Consider the following 20,611-nt stretch of genomic DNA (forward strand, 5'->3'; position numbering starts at 1 on the left):
TTCCTCTTACGGCTTCTTTGTAGATCTTCATCATCGCTGGTTGTTGAAGACGAAGACGCCCGACACACATTTTCTTCCCTTTCTGACATATTAACACTGGACTACAACTTCTAAGACTTACTTAAATTGTTATTTAAAATTTAAAAATATCTATTTTCTCGAACGCTAGCAGCGTTAGGATAGTTCGCGGCACGAAAGTCAAGACGCCAATGAAGCAAGCTGCGTTGCTCGCCACCTGGTGAACTCGGCGTCCGGCGGGAAAACATATTTCAGCGATAAAAAGGACTGCAACGACTAAAATGGCGGCCGGAAGACAGACTGTCATCTCAATATTGTTTACAAGGCCTCGAATAACGGCGGAAGGACATAATAGACTATCTTATAAGATAATGATCACCTTTAGAATACACTGGCATTTGTTCGCGACTTCATCCACGTGAAATATAAATATAGCCTATGTTACTCAGCGTTAACGTACCTTTCTAATGGTAAAAGAATTTGTAATCGGCCCAGTACTTTTTGAGTTTTTTCAATACATACAAAAATACAAATCTTTCCTCTTTAATATCATACTTCATACTAAATTATAAATGTGAAAGTTTAGATGGATGGATGGATGTTTGTTAGAGTTTGTAGCTTAAACTGGTGAACAGATCTCGATGAAATTTGGCACAGATGGAGAGGATAGTCTGGAAGAACATATAGGATACTTGGTTTTTTTTTTTAATACCACGCAGACGGAGTCGCGGGGTAAAGCTAGTATTAGTATAAGAGTATATACAGAATGTGATGTTTAGTTTGAATGGTGGTTGTGCACAGCCGCAAGCGATCGACCCCCTGCTGCGCGGCTGCATGTCGGAGCTGCTGGTGCCGCTGGGCGACGAGGCGCTGTGCGTGCGCCGCGTCGCGCTCGTCGCCTTCAACTGCGCCGCGCACAACAAGCCCTCGCTGGTGCGCGACCTGCTGCCGCGCCTGCTGCCCGCCATTTACCAGGAGACCAAAGTCAAGGTATACTAGCTGCTGGACTACTTGTGACGAAGAAAAAAAAAGACGAGCTGAGACATAAACTACAATAATGCAAAAGTACATTCTATCAAGGTAGGGTGAACCCTACTAACATTCTTCTTGTATTGAAGGTTAGTAAGGTCCACTGATGGTGGTATCAGTGACGTGTGAGATGACGGAATATAGATTAATCTGTAGGAAAAATACCTAGCGCAATATTGGCAAAGTTCGCTGTAACATTGCACTATAGGCCCGGCTCGCATAAATGTCGTCTTTTTGCGAGTCTCCTCCTCCTTCATTTGCAAGTCGCTTCGCGTTTTAGCAAATTCAGGATGTTTAAATATGTGAAATGTGTTCCAGAAAGAGTTGATCCGGGAGGTGGAGATGGGCCCCTTCAAGCACTCGGTGGACGACGGGCTGGACCTGCGCAAGGCGGCCTTCGAGTGCATGTACACGTTGCTGGGCACCTGCCTGGACCGGCTCGACGTGTTCGAATTCCTGCGCCACGTGGAGGACGGCCTGCGCGACCACTACGACATCAAGATGCTCACCTACCTCATGTGTGCGAGGCTGGCGCATCTCTGCCCCGCCGTCGTGCTGCAGAGTGAGTGCAATGCTATTTGTATAACACATGTAGGGTTTGTTGCCTAATATAAAGATTAATCATACTAATATAAATGCGAAAGTTTAGATGGATGGATGTGTGTTAGACTTTGTAGCCTAAACTACTGAACGAATCTCTAAAAAATGTAGAGGATAGTCTGGAAGAACACATAGACTACTAACTTTTTTAATTCCACGCGGGCATAGTCACGGGCGACAGTTAGTATTGATTAGTGAAAAAAATAGCAATATTAGAACTGGGGAAATAAATGTTTATTGTGAAAAATGCAACACTGAGTTATTAATAAGAAAACTTTATTAGACATAAAACAGTTTTTTTTTTATCTGAGGGAATGTCTACTGAATTAGTTAAAATAGTGTTTTGGCAGATAGAGCCTTCTTTCGAACTCTCGTCTTGGGGTTTTCGTGGGTAAAACCGCACATAACCCTGTCTTACCCCAGAAGGCAGTGTATCTTCTGGGAATTTTCCCCACGATACCAAAATAGGGCTTTCTGGTATCAATTACCTAATATTATTAATAGGAATCAAATGTTAAAGATACATTAAAAGATTTAGAGTGCGATAGTATTTTAAACTCGGTATTTAAACAATATGTGTGGTGTATGTGACGTAGGACTAGAGAGCCTGGTGGAGCCGCTGCGTGCGACGTGCACCATGAAGGTGAAGGCAAACTCCGTGAAGCAGGAGTACGAGAAGCAGGACGAGCTGAAGCGCTCCGCCCTGCGCGCCGCCGCCGCGCTGCTGCAGATACCGGAGGCTGGTCTGTACACCCCCCACCCCCCACCACCCCCTTTTTATTTTTACCCCACCTCCTTTTAGTACCAATCCTTAAACCTCCTTTCATTTTCTCTTGCGATATTTTTCATTTACTCTACTCGTGGACAAAGTTAGTTATACAGCTAGTTTATTTATTTATAAAGTACACCAACAGGTGAGTTAAAGAACAGTCTTATTCGAAATAAATTATAAGGCACAAGAATGATAACAAAACTAGTAACATTGTTAAAGAAAAAAAAGTAAACACAAGGTTTAGTTTACAGTAAATATGGAACAAACAAGATAAGATTAACTAATTAAATAAAAAAAATATTATAACAACTTAATTAATAAAATAAATTATTATATTGTTACAGAGAAAAATCCACATTTAATGGACTTCGTGACGCAGATCAAGTCTATGCCGGAGCTGCAGCCGATATTCGAGTCTATACTGAAGGACGCGTCGGGCGCCGCCGACACCAACCTCATGGACCAGAGCTAGCCTACTCGCCCCCATCAGCCCCCCAGCCCCCCAGCCCCCACATCTCACCCCCAAACTATTTTATATAATATCGTGTTTATTGTTTCTTTTTTGTTCGGTGCGTGAAATGTTATTTGAATTAATCTTATTGTAAAAATGTTTAGAAATAGATCTCTCTATAAAACTCATCTGTATTTTAGCTGTCGATGGAAGAAATTGATGATTCACGACATACAAAATAATGTCTACGTAAAAACGTCGAAGCTTGTAAAAACAAGCCTTACTCATATTGATAAGTCGTTTATGAATAGCAAAATTTGTTTTTAATAGAGGATTCTATTATAAAAATGATTTGATAAATAAAGCCGTAAGGATCTAAATTAAACGCCTATTATTTATTGATCAGATTTATTACAAAATTACAAGAACATTACAAACAGCAAACCATTTGGTAAACATGGTGTTACGATCTCATCTTATACTAAGGAGGCGAAATATCTCAAACGTCACATTACACATAGACAACAATATAAAAAAAGGAATTTTGGTTATGGCTTGATGGACCACAGACTATATTAGCCATAACCGCAAGTTTGCCGTAACAGTTGAACAAAAACATTTAGATTTTTCACAGAGAATGACAAGGATGGAAATTATTTTGTACAGATATTTCGAAAGTGAAACGAAACGTTTACGTTTAGGGATGCACGATTAATTTCAAATAATCCACGTTCGTAATAATGGCGTCATACTTGATTCGATAATAGTTCGCGTATAAATCGATTTCGCAGACAACATTACCAAATTATTAAATAGTCTTAGTAAAATGTACTGAGATTTTTTTTGAGTACTAATACGACAACTATTAATACGATAGAGTTAGGCATAGCCGATAGGTTCAATCGATAGGAATCGATTCAACAATCGACTTATGACCATATTTCCCATGTCTAATACCGAAGCGTAACGTGCATCCCTATCACACTGATTTATACATTAAAATACATAACACAGTTTCATAAATTTTTCAATTCGTAATAAAATAATATTATACATTTATAATAATTTATAATTTAATTTAAAAAGACGCTACTGTGTTCTTTTCATTTATCAAATTAGATCGGGCGCACACTCTTGACTAAATTATCGCACAATCAATGTGCGATATTTTTGTTTCGCAGCCAATTTAATTGTTTAGTTGCACGACTAAAAATTGAGTGGCGTGCGCACCTCCATATATGCTCATAGGAATTAAAGCGCTCTTAGTCATATTTCTTATCGTTTAGAACGTTTTCCAGATGAAAGGATTTTACAGATATGTACTGTGATATAACACGCTATGTGGAGAAATCATGAGTTTTCATAAGTCCATAATAAAATAAATAAAGTGAAACGCAGTTTGTCACTTATTTCCCTTTCCTCTTAGTGCCTGGAGTTGTACTTGATGCTCGGGGAGTTCGTGTTTCACTCTGTTATAAAAATTAAGACAAATCAGCAAATTCTTTCAAAACTAGCTGTTGCTCGCGACTTCGCCCGCGTGAAATTAAAAAAATATAGCCTATTTTACTCAAAAAAATTACCTTCCTAACGGTGAAAGAATTTTTAAAACTTGGCCCTTCGGGGCCAATTGTGTATCAGAAGTTTTTGAGTTATTTAAATACATATAAAAATACAAATCTATCCTCTTTACATTAGTATAGACAACAACAGTAGTAAAATTCCAAATAATTCATGTGGTTCGTAAACTACAGAAGCAAATTTTTAAGTAAGAACTCACGGGCTTAGCCGGAGATTGTCGTGTGAGCGCGCTGGCGCTAGCGTTGCGCAGTATGGGGCGCGCGCTGCCCGTGCTCGCGGACGAGCTCGCGCGCTCCGGACTCTGCTCTTTGCTGTATATAAATATAACATTACGTATATGTACTGAATATTTACAAGAATAACTTTTAAAACTTCGCATACCTGCTCGTTCGTGATATTTGTCCTTTTCTACTAAACATGTCGGAAATACGTCCCCGTAAATCTCGTTTGCTGCCCGCCGCGCTCATATCCGAGTCAGAACCCTGCAATTACAAAAGACTTATAAAAAATAACAGTTCTGGTGTAAAAGTAAAATATTGTACCCAAATAGCAAACCTGTGAGACAGTGCCGATAGGTCTGAAGTCTACGACCTCCGCGTTTTCGACGTGGTCGTCAACAGACCGCGATTTCGTGAGTTTCTTCAGTTTGCCGAATATGCTCTTTTTCTTCTTCTTTTCTGACGGCAGCACATCGCTCTGTGCCGACCCTCCCGACAGACGACTGTAATAAAATGCTAATTTTAACAAGAGTAACCTTCAACGTACCTACAGTCCTGGATATTACAAATTATTTTCATAATTCAACACATAATTATTGCGAAAATTTGAAGGCGAAGTTAAAGAAAGTGGAATAGATTTTTTAAAATTGGTTATGCAATTAATCATTACAGTTGAACAAAACGCTACCTGTCGAGGCTGGAGTCTCTCGGCAGCGTGTAGAGGCGCGAGTCCTCGCCCTCCAGCGACTGCATCGACGACACGCTGCCCTCCTCCACTGACATCCATATCGTGCTCTGGAAATAAAACTGTCAATCTTACTAATATTATAAATACGAAAGTTTAGATGGATGGATGTTAGAGTTTGTAACCTAAACGGATTTCTATGAAAATTGGCATACATGTCCTCTCCATAGTCATAGTTTGGGAGAACACATAGGCTACTCTCGTTTTTTTTTAATTCCACGCGGAGTCGCGGGCGAAAGCTAACATCTAAACATAAGCTTTAGGTGAATAAGACAAGTAAGACAAATTAAGGTTCACCTGCTCCTTTGTGGTCTGTTCGAGCGATATAGAACGTTTCTTGAGCGAGGGCGCACGTGACGGCGTGCGCGTCGCCGGCGATACAGACATCGCGTCGCGCGGCTCAGCCGTCATGCCTCTGCAACGTTATTAAAAGGTTATAGTTAAATAGTGGTAGTGTTGGAGTTACACAGTGTTAATCAATGAGTTTCTTGCGGCAATGTATCGCAAGAAATCGTGGACAAATTCTGATATCATTATAAGTAAGTAATAGAAGTCAATTTCCTAAAATCGTAAATCAACAAAAAGTTTTTGATTTATCTAAAGATAGTCACGATTTAAGTGACAAATAATACAGGAGTACCTGTATAATAACCTTGTAAAGTTTCTTCAGGTAAGTGATGTGAGTGATGTGATTGATGTGAGTGATGTGAGTGATGAGAGTGATGAGAGTGATGAGAGTGATGTGAGTGATGTGATTGAGGGCCGAGTGTACCGTCTGGCGCCGGTGGCCTGATGGCGGCGCGCGCGCTCGGCGATGCGCGAGGCGCGCAGTTCGTCCGTGAGGCGGCGCAGTCGCGCGGCGGTGGCAGCCGCGCTCGCTGCACCTGCCGCCTCCGCGCTCTCCGGCGTACCGGACCGCGACCGTGACTTTGAAGACTATACGAAAAATAAACTTTTAAGACTAATAAATTATCACTTTTACTATAAAATACTAAAAAACAAGAAGAAAAGGTTTAGATCAATCAATGCTATATGAAAATCAAATCGTACTCTGTTTCGTCTTGGAGGTGTGGGTGTCATCAAACTCTTCTCCGGTTTGACGGGCTGTTCGCGGAACAAGTCGGGGCTCTGTTTCATGAGATCGTCGATGGTTTCCAGAAGTTGTGTAATAACTCTGTCGTCCTCCTGCAAGATAGGAAACATTTATCATCAGAGATACAGATTCGATCAAAAAGGATTGCAGTATTGCTTCAATCATATCACTAGATGGTGAAGTGTGTGTAGTTGTGGTATGTTAGTGGGCCGCGTGCGCACCTGCTGCGCGCGCTTGAGCGAGGCGACGAGCAGCCTGTGCTGGTCGCGGTCGCGCTCGTGGCGCTCCTTGTCGCGGCGCAGCTTCTCGCTGGCCGTGCGCAGCTTGGCGTGCGCGTCGCGCAGCTCCAGCAGGTCGCACTGCAGCTCCGTCACCTGCACACACGTCGATACCAATAATTCTATACTATTCAAAAATCATTGTACTAATATAATATTTTACAAGAGTTTACCTTTTTCTTAGCCTCTTCAATTTCTTCTTCAGTCGTTCGTTTTAATTGCTCTATTCTTCTCTTCATGTCTAACCTCTCCTTGTCTCTTTCTCGCTCAACCTGTAAGATAATTTTTACTAAGGAGACGCTGTCACAGTCCATGAAAGAGAAGTTTATGCACGTGTGTGACCTCGAATAGCGTCTGCCGCAGGTCCCTGGCGAGCGTGGAGGTCTCTTGCAGCAGGCGCTGCTGCTCGTCGCGCTCCTTGTGCCACGCCAGCTCCATGCGCGTCGCCAGCCCCGCCACGCGCGCGCGCCCCGACGACAGCAGCCGCTCCTCTTCGTACTGCAATACGAATAAAAACTTTTACATAAAGAAAATGAGAATAAAAACACGTATCTGCCAACCTACAGATGAGTCACAATTGGCAAAAGGTTGGTAGTTAGAGAGCAAGGTAACAAATCCGGTGGTACCTCGTTCAAGCGAGACTGCATCTCTGCGAGGCGGACCTCCGCGTGCGAGCGCTCGCTGACCAGCTCCGTGTTCAGCTTGGAGGAGAGCAGGCGCGCCTCGCACAGCTCGTCCTCGAGGCACGCCATCTGCTGCTCCAGCACCGCCACCTTGTTACGGTACTCTTCCTGAAATAAAAAAAATAAACACATTTAAGGTTGTAGGGTCTATTTATTTCAGAGTATCATAGCAACCAACCTCGTCAGTGCTTGAAATGGATGCCCTGTGTGTTCGTTTTTCTCCACTCTTCAACTCTTCCATTGTCTTTTGAGCGGCTTCCAGCATTTGCTTGTAATTGTCACGTTCTCTTCTGAATCTACCTACCTATAAATATTTCAATATGATACTTTTCTTTAAATAAATTAGTGTTTTCAATCAATCTTTTGTAGTAATGTACATCATAAGATATTTAACACATTTCAAGTATTCTACGATTTGATAAATGGTTACCTGGTTGTGCAGCGACTTGAGTTCATCTCTCATGGTGTTCATCTGTCCCTCGTACCGTATCTTGGTGTCGGCGAGCTCGGCCTTGCGCGCGCGCTCCGCCTGCTCCAGCCGGCTGTTCATGGCGGCCAGCTCTCGCTCCAGCTCGACATTGTCCGCGGACAGATTCCTGTGCACTTTGCTCACTTTCTCGTAATCTTCTAACTTCTTACGAGCTTCTTCTAGCTACAAAAATACTGAATATTTGCAGGCAAATTCAATAAAAATAAATATACATCAGTTCTGTCAGTTACAGTATAGCTTGGGGACTCAATACTTATAGAAATCACTACTCACAAATTAATAGAAGATCCATTCCCTTAAATTCTTTAGTAGTAACTTAATGCCACAGCCGTTAGTAACTTAGGAAGGTTAGAAAACTAAGGCTATAACTATAAGAATAAAATATAAGTAAGAGACCTCTTTCTTGGTGATGTCCTGGTGGTGTGCGAGCACGTCGCGCTGGCCGTGCGCGTCGCGCAGCTCGCGCTCGCGCTGCTCCAGGCGCGCCTGCAGCCGCGCGCGCTCCACCTCCCAGCCGCCGCCGCACAGGCGCTCTTGTAGCGAAGATATCTCATTCTATACATAAAAACTAATTGACAGCGAGGATCAAGGACACATGACGTAATAGCTTTTTATGGTAAAAAGGAAATTAACAAGCACTTTTCGTAATGTTATGTTTACCGCACCTAGCCATTAAATTGTGGATGTTTAATTTTGGTTACGATACCTGTAGCTCAGCCTTTTCCTTATTTAAGTTCGTAACTTGCGTTTCCATTTTCTCTTGCAAAGATTTCAAGTCAGCCAGGGTTGCATTTAATTCTTTACGAACGTGTAACATTTCACTGTCGAAAGAAAACAAATAACTTTCGAGAACATCATTTGTAAAATGAAATAGTTAAAAACAGTAACATACCCTTGTGCTTGTTCCTTTTCTACAGTTAGTCGTGCTTTAGTGACAACGTGTTCCTCCTCGAGTAGTTCATATTTAACAGTTAACTCCTCGTATTCAGCTTTTTCCACGGCCAAGGAATGCTCCAATTCTGTAAAATGTGAAATTTTTAGTTACCGTTACTGACACTATTGTACAATACCAAAACGTTTTACAAACTTTTAATGCTCTCTTCATGTTCTTGTTTTAGCTCGCTAATCCTTTTTGCTCCTGCTCCAGAACTCTGTTCCAATATTTTTAATTTGCCTTTGAGAGTAGCCAACTCTGCTTCCTTATTCTTAATATCCTTATCGTGAGTAGCTCTAATCCTATCAATTTTCTTTCGTTCAACCTACAAAGACAAAAACCCCACTCCATAAACTTATTTCATTAAATACATACTTTAAAAATAATGTATTTTACTAACCTGTACATCACTCTCAAGTTCAGATGTTTTGTTTTCCCAATATTTAGATTCTTTCTTTTCTGTTTGCAATTTATTTTCTAACTCTTTTCGTTCGTTTTCATGTTTTGCTATTTCAGATTTTAATTGAGTTGTTTCAGTTTGTAATGTTGAAACTTCTTTTTCTACTCTACTGAGTTTTTGCTTAGCTGTTACCAATTCCTCTTCTTTATCTTGAATTTCTTTAGCTGCTGTTTCATATTTCTCTTTTACCTGTGATAATTCTGTTGATAAAACTGTCTCGTCGTATTTTTGATTTGATGTTTCTCGTAATGCATCTTCCTGTAATTTTAAAATGTTGGTGTTAATTTTTGAATTGTAATATTATTAAGGTAAGGAAAAGCTTTTAGAGATCTAAAACTAAAAAAACTCTACTAAATCGGACTTCTGATGCAGGATTGTTGGGTACATTCATTACAATGAAGGATTCTTATAAAACAATATTAGTTACAGGGTATCACGTCTTTTACAATCATTGTACCAGCTGTTTTATGTGAGTATCTTTTGCGGCTATTGTTGATTCCAGGTCTATGATTTTCTTATCATATTCTTTTTTTAAGTCTGTTATGTCTGTTTCTAGATTTATAAGTTTACTTTCAGATTTTATTAGCTTTGTTTGAAGTTCGTCTTTTTCGCTTGTAAATTCTATGGACGATCGTCTATGAGAGCTAATAAGGGCCTCCGCTTGCTGCTTCTCTTCAGTTAGCTTTTTAAAATAATCAAGAATTTAAATCGTATAAAGTAAACATATACTAAATTGTAATATATAGCTTTAATACAAGTCATCATTTTCACTCCACTAAACATATTAAGCAGTAAAATGAGATTTCGATATTTATATTAAATGAATATTGAGAGAATACCTCTTTCTGTAACTTCGAAACGCGATCTTTTTGTGACGAAAGCAGTTTTTCGTTCCGTTTGCATTTTTCTTCGGTTTCTTTAAGTTTTTTTTCTAGCTCAGTGATCTTTTTCGTTTTATCACCTACCTAAATAAATACAAAATATTGTATTTTATTATATCGGACACGAAAATGAATACAAAAAAAGGTCTAGAATTACTTACTTCTTTTAGTAATTTATTTTTGTCTTGCTCTAATTTATTAATACTATCAACCTGCTTTTTTAATTTATCAATTTCTTTGTCCTTTGTGTCCATTTCTTTTTTCAAGTCTTCAATTTTTTTCATGCAATCAGACATTGCTGTTTGGTGAGTTGAAGTTTTTTCTGAAATAAAGATTAAGTACGTTTTTTTAATATTGTGCATGTTATTCTGAAATTCGAAATAAATAAAAAATGAACTGACTTAAATCCGCATTGAGTTTAGAGATTTGTGATTCTAAATTTTTCTTTTCTTCTTTTAGTGCCTTACATTCAGATAATGCTTTTTGATTTTCAACTTCGAGACCTTTACATTTTTCAACGAAGGATACTTTTTCCGTTTCCAGTTTTGAATTGATGTCTTTAAGCTTTCCTATATCTGTTTGCAAACGGTTTTTCTCATTTTTAAAATCAGATTCGTTGCGTGACAGTTTTGATCTTATCTCCTCGATATCCTTTTCTAATTGGGCTTTGGCATTAATTTCTTGGGACGATAAACCAGCATTCTTCATTATAACATAGAGTTCACCTAAAAAAATAATAATTTGAATGAGTCACCATAATAATTTCTAAACATATGATTTCTTTTTAACTATTATCTTACCAATTTCATTTTCTAAATCATCTACCATTTTCTTCATCTGTAATTTTGTTGTTAAATCTGTTAATTTCTTAGGAGTTCGGGGCTTAAATGATTTTATCGCATCTTCTTTTAGTTCTTTAAGTGTTAGTTGTATTTTGGCCTTTTCTTTCTCCATCTAGAATTACACTTTGTTAGGTAACTTTTCAAGTATTATTTCCCTCACTGATATCAATTCCTTTTTACGTTTAGCTTGACTTACCTTACTGTAATTAAGCTTTAATTTATCTAATTCTTCTTGTTTTACTTTTAAAGTTTCAGCATCTTTTTTATTTAAATCACTACCAAATCTAACTTTCTTTTCAGTCTTTTCATCTTTCTCTTTATTGCTTTCTAAGTCCTTTATTTTCGCCAAAGCTTCCTTTAATTCGGTCTCCAGTTGAGTTAACTTAATGGACGATTGTTCTAAGTTTTTCTCTGATTTTATCGATTTGGCGTTCTTCATTAGCTGTAAGGGAAAAAAAAATTAAGCTACCTTAGAATAAAAGAAAACACATCGAAAACAAGATTATACCTGTAACTTTTTATTTTCCGATTGCAATTTTTCGTTATCTGCTTCTAAGCTTTGTGTCTTTGCTCGTAGAACATTAGCTTCTTGTTCTATAACTTGAAGTTGTCGTTTCAAGTCTACGTTTTGTAAATCATTTCCTCCATCAAGAGACCTTTATCAAACAAGAACAAATAAGCACACACAAGTATGAAATTATTGACTAGACGTTTGATACCTACTTGCTCTTTATCAATGATGCTTTTGGTTTCTTCTGGGCTAAACTTAGTTCTGCATGAAGTCTTTCACAGTCCCTGTCTTTTTCAATTAATTTCTTTCGCAATTCTGCAATTTCATCTTCTAAAACCTAAACAAAGATTATAATTTATTTGTCCTTCTTACGTTCAGGAAAACGTTTTAAATACGCAAGAATAAGACCTACTTTAACTTTTTCCTCGGCTAAATTGTTCGTTTTGCCTGCAGTTCTTCTAAAACCTGTAGTTGTCACTGTGTTTTGTTTGCTGCTGATGTTTGAGATTTTGTCTGTTAGTTCTTTAACTTGTTTCTTTAAAGTGTCCCTGTCTTGTTCTAAATCTTCAACCTTACGTCGCAATACTGCAGATTCCTAAAAATGTTAAGTCATACAATATTAGCTGTTACACTTTCTTCTCTGGTTATTCGTTCACCTTCACCTGTTTACCTGTTCATTGAGTTCGAGTAAAAGTCGTAATTCAGCTGGATCCTCTTCATCCGATATTCCTTCATCTTTTTCATTTGGAGCTTCAATGGATAGTCGATTACTTGGAGGTGTTGGCGACAGTTTTCGGCCTGAGAACAAGTAAAAGTCGAATGAAAACTAAAACTCAAACGTTTAACTAAGAAACAGGTAAAATGACAGATTAATTTAATTACATAAATGATGCAAACTCATTGTTAGTTACAGTAATTATAAAATAGACTGAAAATATATATTTTGATTATAATTTGCCGCAAAACTCAAATCACGTCTACGGAATGGACGGAGTAGACTGGAGAAAATGGCTACCATAATTACGCCAGTTTAAGTATACATATCTGTATGCATTTACAGAAAGCCTAAAAAGGGGTAAGCGTTAAGTACATAAATGTAAAGTGTGTTAGATATTACACGATAACGGTTTTGTGTGGTTAAAGGTGTGATTAGTTATTAAGATTTAGGATACACAAACTAAGTAGATTTCAAGAACATATTTATATTGACGTACTTCTGGCTTTGGTAGCCATTTTCTTCAGCTGTAGAAGTAACGACTCATTGTCGTCCTCAACCCTTGATGCAGTTTTACGCAAGTTATTGGCCTGAAAATATTAGTCTATTTAATAATGTAATATCAATTTGAGCTATGTAATTAATTATATTAGTGTATAATATTGTTAAAATTATGTAACTAGCGACAAAAACAACAATAATTAACTGGGTCATAAAATCTAATGTACCTATAATTGGTATCCTTGCCGCCAAGGGATTAAATAATGATACGAAGGGGAATAAGCGATCTGATGGGCCGGGTACTGTCCTATCGGATGAAAGAGGAGGACTTTCAGACTTTTCTTTTCTATGATCTAATATCTCGCAGTTTTTCATACTCTCAGTGTCGTCTGAATGTGAATTATTTGGACCGCAAGCCTCAGTCAACACACCTATATCTGTTACAAGCAAGTCTTCTGTATTAGTGTTAGCATCAGTGCTTTCAATTAAATAATTTTCCATTTGTGTACAGATATCATTCCTTATTTGAGGAGCGGTCTGTGTAGCAGCTACTCTTTCTTTTGCTTTGTCTGTTTGTGTAAGACAATTTCTTTGTAAAACATCGGTTTGGCCAAATTTATTTTTTGTAAAGGGAATTTCGGTTTGCGTGTACATTTCCGAATTTGAAATGGCACACTGAATATTTGAGTCTAATGTTATTTTTGTTATTTCCGTCCCGATGTCTAACAATAATATTTGATCAGTTTGACAACCCTGAGAGTAGTGTTGGACATGATCTTGTGGAGATTGCGTGATTTCATTGACACCTATAGTAAGTTTATTTAAATCGAAGGATGCTAATTTTTTATCTAGGGCAATTTGGGTTTCGATAATTTGTTGTCTAGATTTATCTTCTATCGAATTAGTTGGAGATTTAGAGGTTAATGCGAGCTGAGGGAGATTTGGTAGATGTGGAATTCTTCTGCCTGCGTAGCGATGCCTATAACGACTGGCCTGTTAGAAGACAAGATTCCATAAGCTCAGACCTTGATTTGTGTAAGCAAAAGAGTTTTTTTTTAAATAATATACTATTAAATGTTAACTAGCTATTAGAGGTATAGTTAAATAGCTAATAGAGACAAAAATTTATAACTATAATGTGTTTTACCTCTTCCTCCGCATTGCGCAATTGTTCCCGCAAGTCGGCTTCTCGTTCCAGCGAGTCCTGTAAGTCCCGCAGCAGTTGCGCGGGGTCCTCTTGGCTACCACCTCGCGTTAGTGATGACCGCGACACCTTCTGTTAAAAAAAATATCGTATTCGATAATTGAAAACTCAGATATATTGGAAATTGGAAATTCGAAGATAATACAAATAATGATATGTGCATTTTAAGGCAAATAAGTTTGCATGGCAATATAGTTACGCCGTCAGCGGGAGGCGTGTGTTTCTTGAGATTGGCGGGCGGGGCTCCGGACACCGCCGCCAGCTTGGCGTTGGCATCCGCCAGGTCGCGCTGCAGCCGCAGCGACACCTCCGTGGAGCGCGCCACTTCCTGCTCCAACTCCTTGATGCGGTTCTCGCGCTGCATTCCATCTTGACCACCGACTATCTAATACCAACAAGGAAAACTTACTTTTTGAATATATGTCTTAAGAGATACAAGTTGACTACGCGCATCGTTTTATCATACCTCCAATAGCTTCTTTTCCTGTTCAGCTTTCTCTATTTCTAACTGCTCAGCTCTTCTTTCAGTCTTCTTTAATTTAAATGACAAAACTCTACAGTTCTTAATTGTTTGTTCTAATTCTCTTCTCAGCGACGAATATTCATCAGCTTGGTCTTCCCTGGGAAAGGATATTAAGATTAATACAAAGTTCATTAGTGAAATTAATAAAGAGACATGTTTAAATTTATTACCTGAAGTTATCTTGCATTTCTTCAATCTCCTCTTCGAGTTCTCTCAGTTCTTTTTTCATATCCTCATTTTCATCCATTAACTCTTCGCATAACGTTTCTGCCGCTAACAATTTCGAGCGTAACTGCTCGATCTGTTTTGTTTGAGCTTCTACTGACGGACGTGACTGCAAAAAAAAATTCCCAAAAATACTTCGCTTCTTCAAAAATTATTAAAAACTGTATAGACTACTTTTTATGATGATATTAATACCTCTAGCTCTGCTTCTACTTCTCTTACTCTAAGTGCAAGATGTTTTTTCTCATCTCTCAAGTCTTCATTTTGTGTCGTCAGTTCGTTAACTTTTTGTTGCAACTTTAGAACCTCAGACGATCTGCCTGAAGTGTATTTATTAGCGGTATCTATATTTGCTAATCTTCGAAGTAGTATGTCACTTTTTTCTTTTTCCACTCTTTCGCATCTCTTTCTTAGAAGGTCCACTTCTTGTTTTAAATTTTCTATTTGGTCCTTAAATCAGATGTTTAATATTACATTTAACCACTCTTATTACATTATTATCTATTGCGTGTATATTTAATTTTTGACAAATGACATACGACGACTCAGGTAGATTATTTCGTCAATATCTGTTAAATATAGCCTCAGCAGTCTCCTATTAAGATCAATTTAATTATAATGAAGTTCTAAATCATTGGTTACCTGATAATCTTTAATGTTAGCATCAACTAGCGTGGTATCTGTGGTAATAGTGCCAGCAGTACTTGTGTCGTCGTCTGATGTCTCCTCCTTGTCTCGAGCTGGGCCACCTCTTATAGGAGGTTTAGAATTTGACGAAGTGTTTCTGGAATTCTTTACCTGTAAAATGTAATAGTGAATCTTCAATGTCATGATACTAGTGTTAATGTTGCCGTCCCTCTCTTTCTCCTCGGTTTAAAAAATAGCTAGTATTTAGTTAATTTATGATTTTATTAGCAAAAATCATACCTGAATTAAGAAATTAACATCGTCCTTAGCAGACGCTCGTTCTTCTTTTAGTTTAACCGTTTTCTCTTCCTCTTTACTTCGTGACGTACTCCGTCTTTCTCTTTCTTTCTCTATACTAGACTCCTTCTCAAAGCTATTCTGCGACTTTATTAGTTGCATCTGAAAATTTAAACGCAAAAAAATGTAATCATTAATTTACTTGGATAGATTTTTAATGCTCAATTTGAAACGTATGGTGTAAAGTAAAAACAGCTAGTGATTGTTTTGCTAAAAACGCGAAATTTATACGCAAATCTGTTTATGTTTACAAAGTATTGATTGTATGCGGAGCTGTGGGTTACAAAATATTGACATAATTTACACGCAGACGAGAACTTATTGAAATACAAACAACGAATTCGTACAGATGTTAAAAATAACTATGATAGGTATTGTACCTTTCGGACACGTTCTGCGAGCGAATCGTTCTTGTTGATGGTGATGGTTGCGGCGGCGGTGGGCGGTGGCGATGGTGACGGTCGGCGAATCGATACTGTGTCTGAAAAAGCCAAAATTACTAATAATAATACTGTAACATAGGATTATCGAAATATACGTCTGGAGCGTGTGGTGCGTTAAGAAAGAGTAGAAAGACAAATCATAACCGCCAACTTCTACTCTCGTAAACTGTACAAACACACATCCTGTCTTGGTTGCGGTTCACCGGCCGACTTCTATTTTCTACAGAAGATACATATTTCTCTATTTAAAATAGTGAGTTTTACTTATCATCGACATCGGCAGACACAACACGTGACTAGTGGTCGCTTCGAAAGTCCACCCTAAACTGTTATTTAAAACTTCATTTAGGTACTTCAAAACTGTAAACTATACAAAGATGATAAAAATGGAGATGACGAATAACCGTACATATTGAATAGCAAAACGTTACCTCAATTATTTAGATACTATCTTAAAGACACAATAGACTTCCTAAGGTATGAGTTTATCATAAAACTATGTAACAAGAATATGCCTAAAGAAATTTTATTTCATAGTCTAGTTTGTTTATAATTTATCTGTAAATAGATAGTTAAACAGTACAAGAGTTGTTTAGAAGAATAAATAATTATGATAGTTTAAAGAGAATTAATCGCGTGTTAATAAAATAGCAGAAAGAGAAGGGCGAAATAGATATGTAACCTTAAATTGTAAAAAGTCAAGCAGAAATAGATTGCATATTTTATTGATTCTAACTTTTATATTAAATCAATTCTCGATAATCAATTAAACATGAAAAATGCGACTCTTCTACTTCAATGTACTTGGTAGTATTCTGTGGTTTACTTTTTTTTTTGCAAGCTTTAGCAGTATATTACTTGTCTCGATCGAGTAGTGTTTATGCACACTCGATCCAACTTTGATAGAAGAAATGATATTGGGTTGTGTGTAAATGAGCAATCTGGATTCTAGATTTATGTATGGGGGAATTAACCTGTAATATTCTGACCGGTGTCGATGGAGGGCAGAGGCCCCGTGTTCCGTCGTTTAGGCAGCTTAAGGCTGACGGTCACCGCGGTGGTTGTATCACTGTCGTTCGCCAGGTCGGGCGTTGACGTCCACGTTGTGGTCGTTTTGTTCCCTAAAGATAAAATACTGCTTCAAACTTACAACTCCCTTTATTGTATTGTAGCGTGTTTTTTTTTAATTACAATGGAATCTATAACTTGTTTGGTTGGAAAAATCACGCAAAGGGAATTGTTAGTGACAATTGGTATTGTAGACAACCTGAACAAACGGTTGGATAATGAATTTTCTAGTGATTTCTACATGAAAACGGCACATTAGAATTTTAACACTGAAACTAACGGAGATATGAAATCAAACGTTAAGATGAAAGAATTCAAAACAGATTGAAGTATTGAATCTTTCTTAATAAGAGAATGTAATATAAATACTGGAAAGTATTATATGTATGTGCAAAAAGGTAAAGTTACATTTTAAAGCCCAGGAAGGAAAAAAATGTTACTTTATAAAAAGGAAAGTTAATCTGCGGTTACCTGGTATATTCATGCGAAAACGATGAAAATGAAAGAAGATAAGCTTGTTTAAACGAACAGTACACATATTAACATACTTTAAACAAAAAAAATAAAAGCACTTCTACCCACCTTTAAGTAGTCCTGTGTAACCTGTCGTAGTTATTAATTTCTTCTCATTAAAAAAATCATTCTCATAATATTAATTTTTGAGAAATAATTGCGTTGAAAATTGTCAAGCAGAAAATTGTAATCAATTCAATTAAGAATATCTTTAAATAAGATTTTAATCGCAAATTTAAATCCGTAAGATTAATTGGTAAGTCTACGTATTTACAAACTGACTTTATTGTTTAATTATATGAATTGCTTTAATTAAAAATTCTTCGTATAAATCATACCTGTAGAGAATGTGTCTTTCTTTGATGTATCAATAGAGCTGAGATTTGTGCTGGACGCCCAGCCTCGCCCCGTCTTCTCCCCACTTGCTTCTTCATCTCGACCTCTGTTACAAATGTATTTCAGTTAATTTACGTTATTCGTCATCGATATCCGGAATCTATCTTGAGTGTATCCTCCCGTTTTTCTTGTGTTTGCTAGTCAAACGAGCCCCTCTCTTATGTTAGTGACGCCACCTGGCGACCGATGTGTCGACTTTCCCTCGAGGCAACTTGAGCCCTGAGGCAACTGCCTCAAGGCTCAAGTTTCTTTCTTACGAAGATGGATTCCGGATATCTCAAAGAAAGGTATTAGTAGGTAAAGGGTTTTATTGGTAGGTAAAACTCAATTAGTTATTATACAAATAACTATTTTTAACAAAAACGTCTGTTCAAACAACAACATCGGTACAATTTTACGCATTGGTATTGCAAATCGTATTTTTATTTTATTAGGGACGTTTCTGCATTTAATGGTGCAGCGCTCTTAATTATAAACTAATGAAGTAGTAAATCTAAAAGCGTGCAGTCTTAATATAACTGTAAGTGCGTTATTCCTTGATAGATTTACTCGCCGCAGATGGATTCTTGGCACCGCGCGAGTATCCTTATTGCTAGTATCTGTACATTGTCCGTTACTGCCTCTCGTTGCAACGAATATTTCCATGAATACCAAATTACAAAGTACAATATAATTAGCCAATGCTAATGTAAAATGTGTGCTTTAAACAGTACGTGTAAAACCTCTAAAAATATAGCAAGACATTAGTTAATAACGTATTTTAAATCTTTGACCGCCGCTGATTAGTTTTTTTTTTTTGATTTGCTCTCGGTCCTTATAACATCTTTAGGTCCGGAACTTTAGTTAAATAAAGATCTTAATATAATAAAAAAATTAAAACACCCTATTTTGTTTGATAACTGCAAGGCGACTCCTTGAAAAAGTCCAAAATCAGCTGTCTTGTCTCTTCATTAATTTTTAAATATTAATCAGGTGTTTCAAGCCTATCCATAATGTTTAAAAAACTATGATTTGTCAAAAATCCGTGTGCTAGTCATGCTAGGTTGGACGTCTGTTTAAGCTAAAGCGTGTTTAAAAGATTTAATAAGATAGAAAAATGACAGTATTCAAAATGTACATTTTTTTACAACAATAACTTTTAAAATTTTTAATTTCATTAAAATTACAATCTAATTTGATCGACAATATTTGATTAGACCCTATATATATATTTAATTTTTACTTGGTAACATAAATTAATCTTGTAGTCACTAGTTCTACAAATAATTCGAACGGAATAAATATTCAGTTGACAGTATCAACTTGATATTTAGTGAATTCTGTTAGCAACATTAGTACTGGAAATACTGAGCACGATGTCTACGTATTTGTAGCAATAACAAAATCTGTTTGCAAATTAGTGGAGATTATGTACGGAGGCAGAGTTGGTGTTGCGTCAATCAGTCAGCCGCTCGCCATACAAACAATTCATAAACACATCCGGAGATTTGGAATTGTGCCACATAACGCTTTTTATGGTTTCATTTCGTACAATGTGTTTTATCTCTCTCTAACTGTCGAGGTTCTGGATGTCGAGACCTTGTACTGGAATTTTTATTGTTAGAAGTATCCAATATAATATTGTAATTGAGCTTGTTTCAAAAGCAAAAATTAAACGTATCTTGGAAGACAATAGTAGTAGATGTGTGGATCATAATGTAAACAATAACAAATTAAATCAAATTTCGTTCTGTCGTCTATGAAATTTCTTGTCGGATTCTTTCATGTTTTTATTCCGGTTATGCTTTGATATTTTTGTTCTGCTGTTTAATTAACACAAGTTTTATGCATATAATAAGTTAATGCAGACATTTTTCAATTGAAACATATATCGACGATGAACCTGTGAACAGTTGGTTTTGAACTATCTTTCTCTTGCATATGTATCGTAGTGGATTATCAGTCTTTAATATTCGTTTGTATTATCGATTATGCACATCTACATATAAGAAAATCTTATCATTGAGTGAGTGTTATGACCAGTTTACGTCGCTCGTAAAAACATTACTATATAAAGTAATTCAAGTTTCACTATCCAGTATTCCATTTGGCTTTCAACACATTTCTTGGTAAACGTCAACTTTCTCTGCAAGCTGTTTCTTAGGTGTAATTTAATTATTTGCATTTTTATTAAAGACTTGGAAATATATTTTTTAATGTTCAGTTTAGTCGCTTGGAATCAAAGGAGATTCGCTAATTTAAGCTTTTAAACGATTGGATAAAAATTGAGTCAAATTTAGTGTAATACTCTGCTTTACACTAAATTTGACTCAATTTATTTATTTTTCTAGAATCAAATTTATAAAATGGACATGAAATGATGCTAACCGTGCGGCGCCGGCGGGCGAGGCCCAGGTGGCGAGGCTGGGCGTGGAGGCAAAGTCGTCGTCTCGTCGGCGTCCCCCGCCGCCTCCGCC

General features: G+C 37.2%; 2 protein-coding genes across 2 annotated transcripts in view; one reads left to right on the forward strand and one right to left on the reverse strand.

Annotated features, from left to right (window-relative positions):
- LOC106100667 (cullin-associated NEDD8-dissociated protein 1) overlaps positions 1 to 3,255 on the forward strand; it is a gene marked incomplete in the record, with an annotated part of 18,361 nt that extends 15,106 nt beyond the window's left edge. Inside the window, 4 exon segments of the mRNA XM_013279626.1 lie at positions 820 to 1,008; positions 1,366 to 1,609; positions 2,244 to 2,390; positions 2,764 to 3,255. Coding sequence (XP_013135080.1) covers positions 820 to 1,008; positions 1,366 to 1,609; positions 2,244 to 2,390; positions 2,764 to 2,891 — 708 coding nt within the window.
- A 797-nt stretch (positions 3,256 to 4,052) lies between these two features.
- Positions 4,053 to 20,611, reverse strand: LOC106100323 (myosin-7; the record flags this gene model as incomplete). The annotated part of the gene is made up of 40 exons (XM_013279147.1): positions 4,053 to 4,339; positions 4,648 to 4,759; positions 4,830 to 4,930; positions 5,004 to 5,169; positions 5,355 to 5,461; positions 5,709 to 5,826; positions 6,184 to 6,347; positions 6,462 to 6,596; positions 6,726 to 6,878; positions 6,956 to 7,054; positions 7,125 to 7,280; positions 7,409 to 7,573; positions 7,644 to 7,769; positions 7,896 to 8,117; positions 8,352 to 8,510; positions 8,662 to 8,776; positions 8,848 to 8,974; positions 9,043 to 9,214; positions 9,290 to 9,607; positions 10,189 to 10,314; positions 10,392 to 10,552; positions 10,632 to 10,955; positions 11,031 to 11,184; positions 11,269 to 11,514; positions 11,581 to 11,728; positions 11,796 to 11,920; positions 11,996 to 12,178; positions 12,254 to 12,381; positions 12,798 to 12,888; positions 13,947 to 14,075; positions 14,203 to 14,388; positions 14,470 to 14,623; positions 14,697 to 14,860; positions 14,947 to 15,201; positions 15,394 to 15,549; positions 15,679 to 15,837; positions 16,116 to 16,216; positions 17,153 to 17,299; positions 18,098 to 18,201; positions 20,523 to 20,611. Coding segments are annotated over 40 exons (6,108 nt in total), but the record flags the coding sequence as incomplete, so codon positions are not given.

This window comes from Papilio polytes, unplaced genomic scaffold (genome assembly GCF_000836215.1).
Source record: "Papilio polytes unplaced genomic scaffold, Ppol_1.0 DF824047.1, whole genome shotgun sequence".
In the NCBI taxonomy this organism is placed as follows: domain Eukaryota; kingdom Metazoa; phylum Arthropoda; class Insecta; order Lepidoptera; family Papilionidae; genus Papilio; species Papilio polytes.